Here is a 21916-nt window from a genome sequence, read left to right on the forward strand (position 1 = left end):
CGGGAATTTCCCTTGCAGGTGCGTGCGCCGGCGAATCATGAAATTGCCGGTGACTCTCCGAGGTGTGAGATGGCGAATGTCTGCTTGACCTGCCTGGTGTTTGACACGGCGGTTTTAGCTGACAGAGAGCATGAGGATAAAAATCCGTGATGCTCGAGGGCGTTCTGTTGTAACATGAAGTTACGACGCCTGACCATCGGCACAAGAATTAGAAAGAAAGGGTCTGCCCGCGAAGCGGGGTTAGCAACCTAGAATTTCTTCTTCTTCCTCTTCTATGCGGCCCCCGCTGGGGGGCAGAATAGGGCACAAGAGACAGGGGGGACGTGATATCTCGCATGAGAAAAATCACCCAAATCTGATCAAGCCGTTTAGGCACATGAACGCTAATTCCACGGTTCCACCTTTAAGGGCACGTGGACGCGATTCCACAGTTCCACCCTGATCAGATAATCGTGAGAATGACGGAGTCGAGCTCACGTGTCTCTAGCGACTAGGGGCTGGTAGCCCTTTGCTAATGCTCCCTGAAGGAGACTGACAAAGCATCGAGCCTAGTCTGTGCCGGGAAAAGAGTCCCATGCTCTTAACCCGGACTTGATGGACCCGATAGCCGGTGGGTAAAGCAGCCCTGGAGGAGTGAAGTTTTCTATACTAGTACCACACTCCCCAAAATAGGTTCAGGTCCCGTCGAGGGAGCCTTGGCTATCACCTTTCAGGCACGTGGCCGCTGCGCCACGGTTCCACCCTAAAACGCTCGGGTACGTGGGCGCGGTTCCACGGTTCCACCCTCTTGGGCACGTGGACGCAACTCCACGGTTCCACCCTCCTTTTTCCAAGGCACGTGGACGTAACTCCACGGTTCCACCCTTTATAGAGCCCATCGCAAAGGGTCTCACTCTCTTGCCCTCATACTCACCGCCGCTGATCACGGGAACAATAATACCATGTCTGGTTCTCTCACAGCGGCAGGTTTGGAGTCATCAGGAGATGAGTCAAAAGAGCTCATCTACCTGGTAAGTTCTTAGCTGAAAGAACAAAAGGAGGGTCGAAAACAGAGAGGGGGCGGAGGGGTGGGTGGACAAGAAAGGTGACAAGCAAGATCCTTATCAGAAATATTAATAATAAAATTAATAACTTCGGAAGAACAGGATCGACTTCTTAAACATGAGATCAAACAAAGTTAAGAAGCTGAAGTGAGAAAAAAAAACTAAGTTTTTTTTTTTTTTTTTTTTTTTTTTTTTTAATCAATTACACGTAAACATGACGTTAATTAATTAAAAACAGAAACGTCTAAGTCCAAGGACGAAGAGCAGGATCAGCTAAGAAAAAAAAACACATGTTTTTTTTTTTTTTTTTTTTTTTTTTGACAAGGGTCAAAAGAAAAAGTAAAGGAGCTGATCTGAAAGGAAGAAGTAAAAACTTACTTCCCTTAAACTGGAAAGCCGAAAACTCATTAGCGAAAACTTTTTTAAAGGACGCTAATAGAAAACAGGGGGGCTTCCCAAAAAATTTTAAGAGAAAAAATTTTTTAAGACAATAAGTCTAAAAGAAAAAATTTCAATACAAAAATAATTATTAAAATTAATTAATAATTAAACAATTAACCAATTGGTTAATTAACAATTAATTAATTCATTAATTAATCAATCAATCAATTAATCAAACAAAAACAAAAGATTGATTGAGACAATCAACCAACTCACAAAGGAACAAGTTGAAAACAAGTTTGAGAACAAACAAGGGCGACGCTCCTATCTGTCCCATAGCCTAAGCTGTGGGGAGGAAATAAAATCAATTCAATTCAAGACGAGGCAAAGGTGCAAGTCAAGAATAATAAAGAATTAAAACGATTTGGCGTCGTATCAATGCCTGCGGCACGCAGGAATAGTGCGCGGAGCTACGGGTAAGGGAAGCGGAAGCAACCCGTCTGTGAGAAAACGAAACTGACGTTCGGAACTCACAAGTTTATTTAAAGAAAAACGTGAATAATAACACGAATGCTCCATGCACTATGATATAAATGACATCAATCTATAGCCGAAAGGCAAGGATTGAAATAGGCTGTAAATACATAGATAAATATGTAAACAACGGACACTTTTTATAGAAAAGTGGGAGTGTACTTAGCTAACGTCTGCTCACGGCGGCAGGCGAAAGTAAAAGAGGAAATGGACGCCTTTTTGCGTGATGATCTTGGGATAGTGCGTGCGTAGGGAGATGCTGCGCGCGCGCAGGAAAAATTGTGTACTTTTATTCGGCGTGCAAGTTAATCGTAATGAACTAGCAAATCAAATGAGTATATCCCAGTTATTGATGTAAATCATTCATGTACCTCATACATGTACATGTACGCATGTCTGCACTGTAAACACCGTTTTAGTATCCATGGTTCAACAGATGTAAATTCATGGGTTTATAATTCTTATTATTTACGCTTCCTTGTAGTAATTCGATTTTGTTTGGTCAGGTTACATGATTATGAAGAGACCACCGATAAAGGATCCATATTGTACAAGCCATATTTATTTTCAGTTGATGCCTCCATTTCTGTTACTGCAAATGATTATGATTGACAACATTTTGTGATAATCCAACTGTTTCCATTATGTTCATAAACATATCTTTCATAAATCATGTTTTTCCTGTCTGTTCAGTTTGCTCGTTATCGCTATTTCTTCAGAACCAGTGGATACATAAACTTCAAACTTTAGGAAAGATTGTATCACCATAGAAAGACAAGCTGATGAAATATATAGAGTACATGGTCAGACTTCAGGGACGCAGTGTCCGTTTGTGAAATTCCTTGTATTATGCTTATTTGTTATTATATCAAGTTTTAGAAAAAAATGTTTAAGTGATATTTTGTGAAATTATATATTCGCAACAAGAAGAATATCTGAATGTATTTTAAGTACACAGGTCTAACGTCAAGATGCCCAGGTCAGCTAATGTAGCCTATACATGTAATTTGAGATTCTGATTTCGTTATCATATTTCTTGAACTTCGTGACAATCGCCATTGGAAGATTAGAACTCGAACTACTCTTATGTAGGGTAAATTTCAAGCGTCAAGAATAACTTGTAACGTAAACTTAAATGGTTAAGATGGTATGCATCACCTAAATGTCCTGATAAGAGATCGGAGTACATTAGTTCAAAGATCAATAATCACAGATATCAACTTATGAAAATCTATATGTTGACCTCGTATCATATTATATTACCTATTATATGCATTGAACCATTGTATATACAATTCAAAATCAGGACAATGTTGGTCAAACGTCACAGATGCAGAGGACACAGTTGAATCTGTCTAGCTTGTTGTTGTATGTTTGGGGTTTGTATATTTTTTTTAATAATATAGTTTCTTTGTTTACCCATTCATGACAGTAGTTGTTCAGGGAAATTAAGATAAACCTTTCATCTTCAAATTGACAAGACCTGTATTTTTTTTAAATAAGTGTTCCATACTATAAACAAATTGTATATGCTTAACACTATCATGATTGTCAATTTGTATGTAAAACACTGTATTTGATTATGTCATATCGTTTACAATTTAGTACTTAATTTCCTTCTTTAACGTTTAATTACTTTCACCCTTAATGGTAAAATTTCATGGTGTTCTTGTGTGTATTATCTTTGCTTTAAAGTTATTAAACTTACTGTAATACGTTATAAAATCACGCTTTTATCTGGAATGTGCACCAATTGTTTCATTATTCTTAGCTTCTTGTTTGTTGAATTGTTTTAAATTGCAGTTTTATACTTGTCAGTGTTAGTGTTGATGGTTGCGTTATCGACTTTCATTATTTCTACCTATGAATGTGTCTTTTGAACGTTTTATCTATTTTCCTGATTTTTTTTCTTGAAATTTATCCCAAACTCAATTAAAAAAAAATCAGATCAGTTTGAATCAGAGATATTCAGCATTTGTGATTATTATGTGTAATTGTGTCCTTTCATGAATGTTCAATTGTTCTATAAAAACTTGAAAATAAAAGGTAGTATGAGGGACACTTTACATATTATCTGATGCATATGTGTAACCAAACGGGAGGTTTGGGGCGCAAGCCCTGAAGTAAAAAAAAAAGGAGAAAAAAATGAGAGAGAAAGAGAGAGAGAGAAAAGGAGAAAGAGCAATATAAAAGAGAAAAGGAAAGAGAAAGTTATTAAGATAAGATGAAGTAGAAAATATTTCGAAAACCTGTGCCACCGGCCAAGACTTACAATGGGTCCCGCTTGATTCTAACATTGATGCCGGAGAGGAGGGGGGGGGGGGTTATTTCTGAGGGTAAATGTCCTGGGGTATATGTCCTCAGACGTAATTGTTCGGGGGGGAAATTGTCCTCAGGGGTAGTTGTCCTCAGGGGGTAATTGTCCTTGGGGGGGGGGGGGGGTAATTGTCCGGGGGGTGATTGTCCAGGGGGTAGTTGTCCTGATACGGAAAAGAGCATCTTATAAATTGTTGTTTATTCTGTAAGGTTTAGACCATGTATTTACTTATCATCTTAATCACCACCACCACCACCACCACCACCACCATCAACACCAACATGACCAACACGACCATCATCATCATCACCACCACCATCATCATCATCATCACCATCACTATCACCATCACCATCACCATCATCATCATCATCATCATCATCATCGTCGTCGTCGTCGTCGTCGTCGTCACCACCACCACCAACATCATCACCATCAATATCATCATCATCTTCATGACCATAACCACCAATATCGTCATCATCATCATCACCATGGTAATCATCATCATACATCATCATCAGCAATATCCTCATCCTCATAAAATCACAAACATGACCGTACTGTTATCATCACAAAAATCTCAGTCATCATCCATCACTGGACTTAATTTATTTCTACTACTCACTAATGATTCCTTTAACTGAACTGAGGAAATTCATCAGAGCACCATACATCTCCAGTCAAGCCTTGTCCCTTGAGATACCCTAATCAGTGATGGTCAAGAGTACTGTAGTGCTTTGAGCATCATGAAGCAGAGTAGATAGTCAAGCCCAGTCAGTCTACAGGTACCGATACTTTGCTGTGAAGAAAGCGATAAAAATTCATTCATTCATTTGGTTTCAGTTCAACAAAAGAAAAATTATGAATAAAAATATGCACTTTCTAATAATAAGTGGAATGCCTCTAGAAGTCTCGCTTGTATTATGCAATTAAATATGCACAGGAGTATGACACTCAAGTATCAATATCATATCCTTTCCATTTATTATTTTAATATACAATGTTATATACAAGGTAATAAAGGGGCAATGATGAGGATATCCAGTTCGCTTGCCTCAAGGTCTGTCTTATTATCGTTCAAAACTTTTGGCACCCTTTTTAATTTCCACAATTTATGCTACAGTTCAAAAGGCTGGAGTTTGACATCATTTCTGCTTTTATTTATTTTCACTATTACCTTATTAAAGACAAAATGGGTTTAATATGAGATTTAAGAGTCTGCCAAGTGTTTTTCTCATGCAAATAGGGTGAGTAGCCAACCGCGTAGCCAGGATTTCATTTTGGAGGGGGCGGTAAATGCACGCGAAGCGTGCCAACACTTACAGAGCGCGCGAAGCGCGCTCCCTAGGGGGTGGGTGCAGGGAGGGGGAGTTTCCCCCTCCCTTGCGAAGCGCGAAGCTTTTGGTGTTTCATAAATTAAAATGAAAAGGAGCCGTCTCTAGTACCTATATATCAGCTCCAATTCAGTTGACTATATTGTGATTTTGAACCTTGTTTTAAAAAAAGATTGTGAACGCACAAAAAAGGAATACAATTGATAAAACTAAAGCGTTTTATCAATTTTTTGCCATGAAAAGGGTCCCGAGAAAAGGGTATTCTCAAACACATATTGAATACTTCCCTTGGAAAGATCAGATTTGATTACAAACAATTTAGCAACAGTGCATATGTTTAACTCGCAAAACAACGAAACTCTGAAATTTCAAAGGGATGATTATTGAACTTCATTACAAGGAAAATAGTGCGCAAAAAGTTGAAACTTCTGTGATTAATTGAAATTATATAAAAAGGATACCTAATTTCTTTCACTTATCCTGAAGCTCTTCATTTTGAATTATAAAGAAACTTTAGTGTCATTCAAAATTTCAAACTGAGGGCGCAAAACAGGACAGGAGATGAATGTGCAGGGAAATGACATGAAGTTTAATAGAATTTGATAAAAAAATATTGTACTTTTTTATTTAATACGATACGAATTTTATACCTTCCTCTTTTTAAATTAGGAACCTGTTTGCCCCAAAAATTATGGTTGTTTAGTAATGAGCTGAAAAGCGGGAGAAGTTGACTTTATTGAGGTGACGGCAGAAATTGATATAAAGATTTCACCCGCCCGGAGCCGACCCGACCAGAAGTTGCGCGATCAATAAAAAAAAAGATAACTTCATATACTTCGGCCAAACCTTACTCTAATTCCATGCCCTAATGTATACATTTGAACTTTAACTGGCAAGAAACACATATAGCTGAGGTGGAAAAACAGGGTTAGAGAAAGGGTGGGGGGAACAATGAAGATCTTCAATATTGTCATTTAACCGCGCGAAGCGCGGGAGCAAAATTCATATATAAAGCGCGGAAGCAAAATTCATATATAAATTTAGAGCAAGAGTGAAGGAGTTTCTCTTTTGAGAAAAAAAAAAGAATAAAAAGAAAAAAAACACAAAGCTACCTTTCTTCCCTTTCCTCCCTTCCCTTTTCCTTTTCTCCTCTCTTTTTTCCTTCTTTTTTCTTCTTTTTGGGGACGTTTTGGGGGGGGCGACCGCCCCCACCGCCCCCCCCTGGCTACGCGCCTGTGAGTAGCAAATACCCATACAGAAAGGATGGTAGACTGAAATTCCCATACCCACAGCTTAATGTGCAAAGGCTATTGCATGAAAGCTTAATGGGAAGATTTGTTGCTCATAGAGTCATGATTTATGCTGGGTAATCAAGCCTGCTGGCTGTATAGCAGGTTGTTCAATTGTCATCGGATTATAAGATGCATGCTCTTAACTTACTTTCTGATTCAACCAATGCTTTCACAGCCCTCACGTCTCCTTAGCCTCCGTTGCAAGGTTGATAGGCCCTTCATATTTTGTAAGGTATTAACTGGGAGGTCAGAATCCATTTATCCCTCTTCTAGCATTCTCTCCCTTGTTATAGCGGCTACAGAAAAATGACACATTAAAAAAAAAAAAGAATTGTATCAATATATAAAATGGCTTTTACTTCAATCATTATTTGTTCTAAGAAAATGTGAGAAAAAGGTGTGATTATATTGTCAAAGAATGCTTGTGATTTTATGTTGATTATGATTTAAGAGTAAGAAATAGCTTGAAGAGGGCTGAAAAAATCAAATCAAGAGTATTTAAAGATAAATTCCAGTTTTGGTAACGATCTCAAAATGACTTTTTACAGAATCTAATATAATGACCACCCAAGTGTCTGTTTGTATGAATAAAAAATATGTGCCAAAGGATTCTGGAAGAAATTGTGTAATTGCTGAGAAATAAGCAAAATAAGCGCGGATTCGGTCACTTCCGTCGGGTCTTTATTTCAGCAATAATAATACACTGTCCCACGTGTGCCTATCTGTGTTGGTGATCTTCAGTGTGAACATTTTTCAGCGTAGATTTCAAGATTTCACAAAGGTCAGTTTATGTAACTGTACCAGATCTAGATCCTCGATGATATACTGACAATTAAGCCTGGTTTTACAGACTTTCTCATAAAATCAGTGTTTACTGCAACTACTGGCATTTCTCTTTAATGTTATGTTCAATGATAACATGTATATATCCATCAGTCTCATAATATTTTATCGCTTATTTAACCATAATAGCAAGAATGCTTCTTAGAAATGGGTCTTGGGCCACAGAGGTTAGATTGGTCATATACTTGATTTAAATGCTTGCTTGCACAAACTGATCAATGTAACAATATGTTGCCAGGGATAGAATTCTTACTTTTGTCAGAAATGCAACATACCCACATGAGAGTAATGTATACATGTGCCATCAATTTGTATAAAGCTGGCAAATTATATAACGGTATACATTTGTCAGTGCTCATTCATAGAAAATGCAGGCAGGCTATTGACTGTATTTCAACTACAGTGAGCGGAGAAAAGTGATTGTTTACCATATCACAAAAAGTTATTAACAAAAGTTGACATTTACATTCACTAATTCTCTGTCTGTGACGGATAAAATTATAAAAAAAGGACCTGAATTATCATAGTGCAACTGTAAGTAATTTTTTCAAAAATTCAATATTCCCTACTTTCTTGACTCTGAAAATATAATTTTCCAGAAAATTTCAATTAAAGACGAACATCATGTACATGTGGGGAAATCTTGCAACACCTCCATAAGACATTTTCGTAAGAATATATATAATATGCATTGTATGCCAACCTGTGGTATGAACACAGCGAGTTTAATTATTTTCATCAGCAGAATTACTCGCTGTCATGGACCGTGAAATCGATAGGCACGTTGAAATATGGCACACGGAAGTGATAGGATAGCTTCCGAGAAAATAAGAGAGGAGGTTTTGAGTTTTTTTCTTGGTTATATCACTCAAATCATGATACATGAGTACAATTGTAATGTTAGATCTGAATAGCATCCTCATTCCTAATGACTTTGATTTTCTACTGGTAATTTCATTGTCACGGCACAACCAAAATGCAATCTTTATTCATTTTTTCTCTTGTATCATAAGTAACTTGCTTGTAATGAAAAAATAAGAACAAAAATGAAAAAGCAAACAATAAAGAAATTCCCTCACTTTGTTGACATTGAGAAAGTAAGCAATAAGACAGAAATGTTTGTCTTTCATTGGTTATCTATTGGTTTCAGAAATGAAACACCCACCTTCAGAAAGAAGAGGCCTGCAATGATCTGGAAATAACAGGATCAGATCTCCTCATGTCCTGAGATGGAAAATTAAAAGTGAAACCATGAATTCAAGGCTGGTGCCAAAAATTTGTGATTACTTGTGCAATATAATAAAGCAAAAATAGCATCATAATGACATTCTCACAATTTTTTAGTTTTAAAATCAAAGTTAAATAAAAAATTGAACAAATAAATTGAATTTTACAATATAATTAGATAAAATTTTTATAATTGTTATAGTTCCCCCGGGGCTTGAACTCCTGACTTCCCAGTTGTGAGATGGATGTTCTACCTACTGAGACAAAACACCAGTACAAGGGATAGAGCAAAGTCGATTTGGCACTGCACAGTGTCTGCCGGGCCCACGATCAATTAGGCAAAATTAATTTTCGGAGTATTTATATTTCAGATTCTATTACGAACAATAAAATATGGATTTTCATTTAATTTCTATTTTTATTTCTACATGTAGAATAAAATCTAAATTAAAAAAAAAAAAAATTCATGTGCATATACACTGTATGGAGATCATATTGACCTGTCTCGAGATAGGAAGGACAGGTAAGGGGATATTGATATAATATTATATGACCAGGATGTGCTTTTCTGCAGGTATGGAGCACCAAGGACAATTACAATTTGATGAAATGACACATTAACTGAACTTGACATTATTCATACATAAATAAAAAGTTTAAGAGTTAAGGCTGGCATACAGTGGTGCAGTGAGATTTTTGTAAATGTGTCATCTTTGATCCTTTTTTTTCCTTCAAAAAAGGTTGGAGAGATAAAAAATATTTCTTGTTGTTGTTGTAGTCTTCAACTGATGTGAACATAGGATATCCACAGGAAATACAACAAAGATTCCAGTAAGGCAAGTTGAGCAATTTCCTCTTGACTATTAAATGCAATGATGAAAAGTATAAAAATTCTGCAGAGTAGACACAAGGTAATTTAATCCTTTGACGACATATGGTGATTAAACATTAGACACTATCACACTTGAACTACACGGGAAATTTGTTTCTAACTGGAAAACTGTTGCATAAATTGGTAAGGTAGATAATATTCATAATTATTTATGTCCAAATATAAAACTTTATAGGCCTAAACCTATATTCTTAATCTCTAGAATCTTAACAAATACTGCTTTATTTCTTCATTTCTCTTTAGGAGTTTTGCCTGCTGTGTGTTTAATCATGGATGACTTGTACACAGTCCAAATGGATAGCACTTTGAATGTTACTACAACTTTTCAACCAACTATACCCTTGATCTACACCAGCCAAACTCATGTTGAAGTCATTGCTTCCCTGACCATTACCATCGGAATACTGGGCATTGTTGGAAACTTAATGGTGTTCCTGGCTGTTGCCCTCTCAAAGGGTCTCCAGAACTCCACCAATGTCTTTGTGGTGAGTCTATCAATATCTGACTTCATTTCCGCCATTACTCTGCCATTTCAAGGTGCTTCAGTGCTCTCTGAGTCTGGCTGGCCTTTCAGGAAAGGACTGTGTGACCTCCTGGGAGCCTTATTCATCTGGACAAACTCAACCAGCATCCTGACTATAACAGCCATTGCAGTCAATCGTTATATCATTATCACTAAGACTATAAGAGTTCAGCAGAGGATCTATACACACTGTGGAAACACCTTGATGGTAGCACTGCTATGGACGTTTCCATTCCTGGTTTTGGTGACTCCTCAGCTCATTCCTGCAACAGGTGATATAGTGTATAATCCTGTCTACAGGTTGTGTATCTGGGATTTGGAACATCCTTCAGCCATTGTGTTTCAAAGCATAGGCTCGGTTATCTTCATCAGTTGCTCCGTCATCATAGCCTACTGCTATGCAGCAATCTATCGCTTTGTCCGAAGACATGTCAAGAAGACAGAAAACACCCTCAGAGAATCAAGTGAAAACTTAGAAATGACAGATCAAACCAACAGAAAGAAGCCACCGAAAGGCCCAAGCATCAAGCAAATCAATATCACCAAGAACTTGGCTGTGGTTGTGGTGGTATTCTCCATCTGTGTTCTGCCATACACCCTAAACCTGTATGTACCATTGTATAGCTTATACACAGCCTACCTAGCTGTTCTTGTGGTTCTTCCCAATTGTTTGAACCCTATGATCTATGCAGCACGGCACCCTCTATTCAAGGTAGTCTTTAAATGCATGTTAACCTGCAGGTTCCGGGATATCCCTCATCCTTCTGAATGGCTCAAAGCTCTTCTTCATAATACAGGTTCTGCCAACAGAACCTCACAGTCCAGCTCTACAGTTTGATTATCAGTCAGATTAAATCAAGTAGTTTAATCTGTTGCTGACTGGAACTGAATGGTTCCTGTACAAAGCCTATCAATGGGAATTGCAGAATTCAGTTGTCAACCGGATAACAAATGTTCCTTCCATTTCTCATCAACACATAGGATTTCACAATGACTTTCCTGAATCCACAATGTTTTGAATATAGTGAAACTTAATTTAACCCATTGAATACTGGGAACAGGTAATAACCACTGTACAAAGCTTATGCAAATAACAAAATTTAGTAGTCAAAACTTAGATAATGACTTTCAGGCCGGTTGGGTGTCAATTTCTACATCTTCAACCTGGTGTCATCCTGGCAAACCAGCTTTTCTTCTCAACTTTGCCATACCTGAAGGCTCTGTCACATCGTTCTGTGCAAGCCTTGCGTGTGACTTACGGGTGACTATTCATGCTACCCACAGGTCACCTGCATTGACAGTATCTGACTGTCTCCCTAGCATCTCACACGCATTGCCCGCAGAATTACATGCAAGTCTGATTTGCACGCAGAAAAGTTTTGAACATGCTCAAAACTTTGTTGCGGGTGATTGACCGCAACTCATCCACAAGACTTGCACAGAAGGATGTGACAGGGCCTTTAACTAATCTAGATATTGGCCAAATTAACATAAAAATTCCTAGATAATGGGTAGCCGTAATAAATCATAAGACTTTGAAAAGAAAATCAGATTAGTCTTTAGTATACTTCTTCAAAGCCAAATTCATCATGCTCACCCAAAATATGGTGTATTAAACAATGAAAAGCATATGAAGTTTTTTATGATGTCATTGATTTGGTACTCGATACACACAATCTGGACATTGGTGATGTCTGCACCCATTACATACTTGATACAAAATACCCATGTGTCCATACCATTTCAAAGTGCAAGAGGTAACAGCTAATGGAACTTACTTATAAATGTTCTCTCAGGCATAAGACACATCAACAACAGTCAAGATGATGATGAGTACTTCCTCTTTGATATTGATACTCCAGGCCAGGGGCCCATTTCATGAAGCGTTACAGCTTTTGTAACTTTGCCATTATGGCAACATCCATGGTAATGGGGCTTATAGCAGCCAACCACAATAAAGGTTTCCATGGTAGTTACAATAATAACAAAGTTACAAAATATAGCTGTTAATCTTTATGAAACAGGCCCCCTGTTGAAGGAACTTCTTGGTCTCCACCAGGAACTGATGAACCTGAAGATTTGCCCCCAGTGTGGAACTCCTGCACCTATTCACATGACCATGGAAAAAAAAAAAAAAACTTGGTGAAACTACAAAAGCTTTAGGATTCATCAAATCACCAAACCTCATTCAAAATAAGCACAACCTCACACACTTGGATGAATTCTAACAGAGTATTTTGCTCAACTTGTGATATAAACATTTATCAATGCCGCTCAAAGTATTTTATTTCTTAGTATTCTTTTATCATCAAGAGTACATACATGTATGTGCCTATTTCAGGCCCCACCAAAACCTATATTGTTGTTGTTGTTTTTGAGATATTAAAGAAAATATATTTCAAGGCAAATGCTCAGTTTCCCCATGGAAAAACGCAGCATCTACAGATGAAAGAGAATTCCATTCAGTTCTACCGAAATTGCCTCACTAACAAGAAATAATGTATCAATGTGTAATTCAAAGGGAAATTAATAGCTCAGAAATTGAAGGGCATCCTCTACCAACAAGGGCGCCCTCTGCGGTAAAGTACCCCCAAAATCATGAAAATGGCAAAAAAATAACGCAAAAATTCTTGTAAAGTTTGTAGTTAACAATTCTCCTGAGTTGCTGCGTTAATCTATTTTATCCCTCTGAGTTTTTACTTAGATTTTGATGTACTAGTAATACTAGCTTAAAAACACTGGGGTGCCCTCTACAAATTACGGCACCCTCTGCAAGTAAAATTCCAACCTTCTTGAGACAATCCCGTGAAGTTGGGACTTTGCCACAGAGGACGCCCTTCATTTTCTTAGCTTTTAATTTCACTTTGAATTACTCATTGATACATTATTTCTTGGTACTGAGGCAATTTCGACTGAGTAAGTTGTGTAGATAAAATGCATTTAAGTACGTTCCACAGTTATGTTTGTGCGCATCATGATCTGCGCATATTTACACTCTGCGTGCTGACGTCACAATGGATGAACTGGTGATTAATCAGCTATAGGTATTGTGAGCTGATTTTTCTCCTTATCTGCACTAACTGCAGATCCGATGTGTTATTTCATGAAGCTAATGAAAAGGAATTATTCCATGGACCATTTTTTTATTCCTCTACAATTTCAAAATACTTTTCTATGTAGTGCTGCAAAGTATGATGAATATGACCTGGAGTTTGAATAAGTGGTAGAGTGGTTCGGAGTTTTTCCTCACATAGATGCAAAGCTTTTGGCGCGTTTTGGGTGTCTTAAGAAGAACATTTGCTCTAATAAGAGTGCTGATAGTTTGAAAACAAGCACATGAACCCATTTTTTCAATGTTTGCACCTCTTAGGTATACCTTCCTCTACAACTTTGCAAAGTTTGGTGAAAATGACATGGATTTTGAATAAAGTGCAGTTCTTTTTCTTCTTAAGTGTGTTATTGAAATTTGAAATTTTTGAGGTTGAGTATTTATCTTTCCCGCAATTTCTATGAACTGAGAGTGCTGTTAGACTTAAATGAGCAAACGATTGAAAGCACTATAAATAGATTATCCATCTTAAGGATACAATTATTAATCATTTTGCAAAATTTGACGAAATTTTCATGGATTTTGACTGAGTAATAGAGCTTTAAACTCATTAATGTGATCTCGTGAGGTCTAAACATGCCAAATTCTTTTGAATGCGAAATTTTGAAGAACATCCATTTGGGTTAACTTTGAAGCTCTATGGCAAAAAATCAAGCACATGGGCCCATGTTAATTTTTGCATATTTGGAATATTCAGGTGCTAAAGTATCTATGTGCAGAGAATGATGAAAATGACATGGATTTTCAATGTTTGGGAGCCAGACTACGGAACCATTCGCATTTTAGATGGTATTAACAGACTTTTGCTTGTTTTCGGCGTATTTTGGGCTGTTTCAAGCCAACTCGCAATACTTTGGACACTGATAATTTGAAAACGAGCACATGGACCCCATAGTTTAAATGTCTTAACTTCCTTAAAATATATTCCTCTACAAATCTGGAGATCATGATGAAAATCACATGGATTTTGAATGTTTGGGAGCAGGACTATGGAACCATTCACATTTAAGACATTTTGGACGGTAATAGACTTTTGCTTGTTTTCGGCGCATTTTAGGCGATTTTCAAGCCAACTTGCAACCGTTTAGACTCTGATAGTTTAAAAACGTGCACATGGACCCCATGCTTTTAACATTTTAACGTCTTCAAAATAAATTCCTCTACAACTCTAGAGGGTAGGATGAAAATGACATGGATTTTGAATGTTTGGGAGCAGAACTAAGGAACCATTCATATTTTGGACATTTTTTTTTCTTCATACGTTGACTATGACCTGTAATTTTCGATTATATAATTATCAAAATGCGTTTTTGAAACTACAACTTATTTATTTACCAATCACTAAATTGTATATAATTTTTATCTATTATGATGTTTATTCTGCTTTGTATACTATATGTGTATATGTTTGTTGCTATGTTTATTATCTGAAAATGAAAACAAAATGGAAAAAAAAGGGTCATCAGTCGTGCGTAAAGTCATGCATATCAGGTAGGTTTTTACCTACAGTAATAGAAGGAAAGTGTTTACATGTATAGATTTCTAAAGAGAGGAATGGGGTAGGGAAATAACAGCAACAAAGAGATCGTAACCAACCTGCAGATGCCTCTTTTACAGCGTCGTCTCACTGCTTCCGAAGATTCTCCATGATACATCTCTGCATAATAACCATGAGCTCGACCTAACATCAATAATGGTGGGAGGAGGAGGGCTGGGTAGCTGGAGAAATAAACAAAGCTACCTAGGTTAAAATTTGGTCAACAATAATAAGAGTTAGTAAGGAGACGACATATGACAGTGAAACTGACTCCTCCAGATTTTATGGATATTTTGTGGAAGAATCAGAGTTGAGCTGTATACAAGAATGTGACCTGTATCAGCGGATATGGAAGCGACAAAAATGAAACTTCATTGTTAAAAAAAAAATTATGGCCACTTTGAGTTGAAATACATCAAACTTGGGCTCTGATAGAATATCAGGTAGAAAAGAATATTTTATGGTATCATTAAGTTGTTTTTAATAAATCAACACTATTTTACAAGGAATGGTTCCATAGTGGAATAATCTACTAGGAAGACATTTGAATATTGATGGAGGTTTTACAAATTTATCAGAAACATCATCTTTGTTGAAATTTAATATTTTATTATTGATAAAGACAAGCTGTACCTAAAATTTGGTTTTCAAAATCATTGACTATAAAGACCACCAAAAGTCTGCCGAGCTGAATATACCCAAATTAAAAATTGGTACTTCAGTAAAATGCTTAATTCAAGAAACATTAAGATACTTTTACAAATATGTTGTACATCACACAGGGCATTCAAAATACTGTTTAATGAAAAGTGAAAAGAATCTTATAATGGAGGAAAATACCGGTACTTGTCATGGAGAAGAGAAGAAGACAAAATACATGTTTTGATCACATGTAAAGTGAATCAAAGCTTTTGGACATACTTTTGTTTATTAAAAAAGTCTTTCAAACACATGTTCATGTTATTATCGATGTCGATCTTTTGATAAAGAGGACACCTGTAAATTGTAATGAGCACAAAGATAATATCATTCATATAGCTTTTTGTTTGGACTTTGTATAATTTTCTATAAATCAATTTTGTTACATAATTACAAGGAAGAAGACAATAACCCATTTTGATTTGCATTTGAATTGCATAAGAGACTTGAAATTAACAAAAACTGTACCTGTGAGGTAAATAAACCTTTTAATCGTCCATATGTATTTGATTACAGTATGTTTGATGTTTTTTATGTAAATGTGTAATGAAGATACAGACAAAGTGATTACATATAAATACTAATGAAACAAAAATAAATATAAGTGCCCAAACATATGCAGTGCCCTTGTCTGTGCAAATGCCTATTTGCACAATATTTATTACGTTTATTACACGACATGCACCTACATGTAACACAAGAAAAACTGGTGAAAAACATTTGATTTTTTTTACACAAGGTTCAAATTGCAATGTTCCTAAATCTAACCGAGTGTGTACAAATTAAAATGAATGTCTACACTGATATTCATCTCAAAATGGCATGGCCATGGTTTCTTCACATTTTTTTATATTGGTCTGCATAATACAGTACTGGACTACTGGTTCTTATTTTTATTTATTTTTTCATATTGGTACCAACTTTTGTAGGATTAAAAAATCCAAAATGCAGTGTGTATACTGAGAAAGTTAAATAAATGTGTGTTTTTCGAAAGGGTGATATATGTACAAGCTGAATTACTGTAGCACACTTATGCATGAAATCTGCCTTATCCATGGCGATGTAGTTTCCCGTGTAGTTTAAACCTGTTTTGTGAATACTGCACAGACATAGGATTCTGTATAGCTCTGTACTGTATAAGATTACAGAATATTCCTTCAAATAGAGATTAGCTATAAATGGGTGATAATTCAAAACTAAGTTTTACAATCTCACTGAAGTAGAATGTTGTCCTGAAAACTTCTGATTGATATGATACAATTTTGAAGAAAATCAGGCAAAGAATGGAACAATAAGGACCAAAAGCTCATTTTAGGGGCATGGCCTAAAAATGCTGAGCCATAGTCTGCTGGAAATGTGAAAAGCCCTCATTTTCTAATTAGAATATAATTGAGCAGATCAGTGTGATTTAAAAAAATATATATATATAGTAAATATATAGCATGAAAACTAAATTGGCATTGTAAAAAAGTTTTACAAATATTTTTAAAGTATTGAAGCAATCAAGCAAGGTCATTTTGGTTTGGACCCTCAATGGTGAAAATATTCAAACTGACTGGTTGCCAAATAATAAGAAGAACACCCCCCCCTCAATATATCTAAGAGCTGATTTCCCCCCAGTCATATTGTACATACATGTAATACAGTGATGGCAGCCATTTTACTGTAAAAATACAGCACATGTAAAATTTAATATTTTTTTTAAGAAGACAAAAAATATCTGATAATATAATCCCAAGTTTAATGGCCCAAGAAATATTACAAGTTCCATTTATTATGATAAAATATTTTTTTAAGTAATGAACAAAATGTTAATTCTAATCCAGTTTTATTGATCTGAAATGACCTTTGACCTTGACCAGTAACCTGAACTGTCTTGAAACTACCCTATGTCTAAGTACTGTAACATAACATAATCATACCAAGTCTCATGCCTCAGCCCCTTATCTTATTCTCACATGCCTACAAGTATATTGTTAAATTGATCACAAATCAAAGCATGGCATATGACAAAGGAATACAAATGCATCAACAATATATCTTGTATTGGGCAGGGAATTCCCAATTGCCAGCGAGAATCACTATTCGAGTCAGAGGGAGATTGGAATAGGCACCACTCATTAAATGAAGGAGGTTATGATATAATCTTGTTCTCTGTGTGGGGAAATAAGGTTGGCAATGTTTGGCTTATTTTCTTTTGTTCTTGGGGACAAATGCTTTTTATACACTCAGTTTCAGTTTTTAGATGTTGACATTGCCGGCTTTCCATAGTTGTGATTCATCAGATCAATCGGAAACTCTTTGTAAGATGGGGCAATGAATAGCACTTTAGTGTGATCTATGGTAGATATGAATACATCACCAGTACACATGAGGTCTAGGCTAGAGTGAATCTATAGGGAATATTAATATCTGTACTTTTACAGACTGTTTCAGACTTTTATTTTCCCCTTCCAAGTTAAATAATAAAGGTCAAGTTCACCCCAGAAAATTGTTGATTCGGCGAATCAATGGAGAATAATCAAACAAGCATAACGCTGAAAATTATAAACATTTTTGCCTATTTTTCACAAAACAGTTATATGCACAACTCTGTAACATGCAAATGAGAAAGTCGATGATGATCCTCACTCACTATTTCTTTTGTTTTTTATTGTTTAAATTATACATTATTTCAATTTTTTACTGTTTTGACAATAAGGACTTACATTAATGCACCATAAAATGAAAAAAAAAGAAGGTAAGTTCACATGTTCAGGGAGGGAGGAATAACATGTATTTGTTTCACAGGACAATGAGGAGAAATCAGAATATTTCATATACAGTATAATAAAATACAAAAGAAATATTGAGTGGGTGACATCATCAGTCCCCTCATTTGCATACTGATCAAGATGTGCATATATACATGTAGGGCTGTTTTCTAAAATTAAGAGAAACTTAAAAATGTCATAACTTTCTTAAATTTTACAGCTGTTTTTTATGAAATTTTCAGTGTTTTGCTAATTGGATTTTTCTCTTTTTATTCAAATCAACTGTTTGTTGGGATGGACTTGTCCTTTAACAAATTATGTTACGGGGGCAGCTCTCCTCCTGGCCATTTTATAGTTGGGACATTTTTTAACAAATCTGGTGCATACTTTAATGCAATACAAAGTCATGAGCTTTGGTATACCTGTAATGGACAGAATTTACTTATCAAAATTTTCTCACGAGTATGCACTAGATCCCATAGTTTCAAATCTAAAAACCTCTCTACCGTGAGAGGGGAAGACCCCCCCCCCCCCCCGGCTCAGTCACTTTGCTCCCTTGAATGGTCTCACTCCAAGCCACTTCATAAGCTTGGAATATCTACCCTTGTGAAAATTATTTTTCATCATTTATAATCATTGTACAAAATAGTATGGCTACCGTTTTTAATTTTAGAATTCACTTAAGAAATCATACATTTTATTAACTTATTGAATGCCTCTAGCAGTCTTGCATACATGGACATAATAACAGCAGTGTTAATTTTGAAAAGAGAGAGAGAAAAAAAAACCACACATTCATTCGATACCGGTAATAAAATTTCAAGTTTGGTGACCTCAAATTATCTTTGGAGTTAATTTAACTCAAAGAAACCTGAAATTATATTCATCCCAAATCCTGATACTTTTCAACCATTCAACATTTTACATCCATGTTTAACATAATATTTTAAATGCATATTTCAAAAGAGAAATCAAGCAAGTTAGGCATTATCGTGGTTTATGTCACCAGTCCATTCTAGTCTTGAGGACTCCCATGATGATGTTTTATCAATCTACTAATTATTTATAATCACGTAATAAGTTTTAATATTCATAAAATATTTTTTTTCTTCTATGAATTGTTTTTCAAAACGGCATCGTGCATCGAAAGTACGTAATACCTACGTAATACATAAGCAGTTCAAGGGTCGTAGCCATTGTATTTGCGTTGTTTACATGTGGAACGAGGGGGTCTTCGCGACATCAGTCTGGTAAGAAACCCTATTTTTTATACTTTTTAAGTGACCATTTGTAAAACCTTCCTACGCATTACGCGTGGGAAGGTGTAGAAATTAATAAAATAAACCTATTTCGTGCGATTCTAGTGCACAAAGATGGATTTCCTGGGGAAATCCATCTTTGTGTACTTCCTTCGCTTACGTGTATATGAAAACCTGTTCAAGACTCCCATGATAGTAAGTATTTGTCAGATTGATAAAACATCATCATGGGAGTCCTCAAGACTAAGTCCATTCACTGCCTTTTATTTCGTCAGCGGTGGTGACATCTTTCCACTCCCATTGACTTTGTACACAACGAGCGCGCACACACGAGAAGAGAGGTGACAAATTTCACAATAAGGCCGCAAGTTATTGCCACTCATTCAATAAACAAGGAGTGGTTCATGAACAGTAATTAAAAAAAAAATTAAAAATGTCAGTGATTTTCACTGACAGTGAGAGGACAGAATAAGCTACAAGTACAACATGTACGCCTACTGCCATGACTGCAATCCTTTAATTTATCTGATTTACTGCTCAATAGCAAATCAATTTAAGTTTAAAACCATAAAAAAACTTTTCATGAAACACTTCATTGAAATATGACGTTTTACTTACCACCCGGTCCGAGTCAAGAATAACCTCGTTCGAAGGATGAGTGGAATCAACTTTAATTTTTTTAATATTCAAATTCCAATCAAAACAGATGAATTGAAGCACTTTGTACTAGACGACAGGTCAGTAGAACTCAACACTAGTCAGCTGAATAATCCAATTAACAATCAGGAATGTACAGTTATTTCGGAGTTATTTTCCGTTTGATTGGATATGATCATAATGAATGGGTGAAAATTCCAGGTAAGTTTCAGACTCAGAGTGGTGACATTCAAGCAAATACATGGGACTGTACCGGTAGTGTAGTGTAGCAAAAGCCTGGGAGTTGATTTTGACAAGTTCATCAATTTCTCGATGTAGTAAAGCAACTGAGTTATCTGCAAAGTTCCTCCTACTCAGTCCTAGGTATCTATGAATCAGCACAACGATCACATATTGGCAAAATCGCTATTAGAATTGTCAAAAGCGCAGCAATTTCAACGAAAAGTAGGCCTTTTCTCCACACATTGGTCACCGCCAGTGCAGCTAATCCATCCCCCGGCGCGGGCGCGCCGCGCCGGGGCGCGGCGCCGGCGGGGGAAGGGGGTCTTGCAGTATATTGGCATACGAGGGTGTGCTCCGGGTGTGCTCTTAGAGGGGTTGGATAAGTGTGCCGCTTTAATAATACATACGCCACCTTTTTGTAAAAAAAATCCTGAAAGGGTATTAGTTTTGAGCTGGAAAATCCTTAAACATGGCCCATTCTTCGCTCTTCAATGATGACTTAAAAATTATCAATTTTTTCGTTAAAACATGGGTCTCTTTTGAGGAGAAAATCCTTAGTAATGGTTACCGTTTCTGCCCAAATTACTCTATATGTATGGGTTTCACTGCACATTTTTCTAAAAAGTATTCTTTCTGCTTCTTCCAGTGAATACTATACAAATAATGCATGCAGCCGAGTGCGTTAGTGGAAATGCAGAGCACGCGAGGTTTCTTTAGATAGGAGTCGCACTGTGCACGAGCCGCTTGCGGCGAGTGCCCAGTGTGCTCCATCTGAAGAAACCGAGCTTTCTCTGCATTTACTTTTACGCACGACAGATCAAGTGCATTATTTGTTTTATAAAATAGCAACACAGAAACAATTTTTTAAAAAGTTACAGTACAGTTTTGTTGGACTTCTACCGCACTGGTTTGCTCGAGCGTGCAATGTCAATTTTCGTTGCACACCTTTTTGCACTACCGTGCAGTGCACAAAAAAAGTTGGATGTCATGTGACGCGTATTGACCAATCGCGATGCTTGAAATAATACAGCTATTTTATAAAAACATATACTGACTTCATAAATTTCATAACTGCACCATGCATGCACCCCGCCAACTCGGATTAGAACCCCCCCTGGATTAGACCAAATTTAGATCCTCATTAGACCACATTGTTATTAGACATAATTCGGGCCAATGGTAATAAGACAAATGAATGAAATGTGGGCCAAGGGGCAAGGGAGAATAGGGGATCGAGGAAAGGAAGGGGGAAGAGAAACAGAGGGAGAGAAAAGGAAACAGAGGAAATAAA

General features: G+C 36.5%; 1 protein-coding gene and 1 long non-coding RNA gene across 2 annotated transcripts in view; one reads left to right on the forward strand and one right to left on the reverse strand.

The window, feature by feature from the left end:
* The window catches only part of LOC135154758 (uncharacterized), a 32748-nt gene extending 11845 nt beyond the window's left edge, over window positions 1–20903 (reverse strand). The window contains exons 1-6 of the long non-coding RNA XR_010294180.1: window positions 20365–20903; window positions 15095–15217; window positions 12168–12494; window positions 8913–8971; window positions 7053–7200; window positions 4904–5077 (exon numbers count right to left, since the gene is read on the reverse strand). This is a non-coding gene — a long non-coding RNA (uncharacterized LOC135154758). The remainder of the gene's footprint in view (window positions 1–4903; window positions 5078–7052; window positions 7201–8912; window positions 8972–12167; window positions 12495–15094; window positions 15218–20364) is intronic.
* On the forward strand, window positions 10117–11299 carry LOC129283648 (beta-4C adrenergic receptor-like). The gene has a single exon (XM_054903759.2). It carries the CDS (start codon window positions 10136–10138, stop codon window positions 11225–11227), a length of 1092 nt encoding a protein of 363 aa, XP_054759734.2. The 5' UTR covers window positions 10117–10135; the 3' UTR covers window positions 11228–11299.
* Window positions 20904–21916: the final 1013 nt, after the last annotated feature.

This window comes from Lytechinus pictus, chromosome 7, assembly GCF_037042905.1.
Source record: "Lytechinus pictus isolate F3 Inbred chromosome 7, Lp3.0, whole genome shotgun sequence".
Lineage (NCBI taxonomy): Eukaryota > Metazoa > Echinodermata > Echinoidea > Temnopleuroida > Toxopneustidae > Lytechinus > Lytechinus pictus.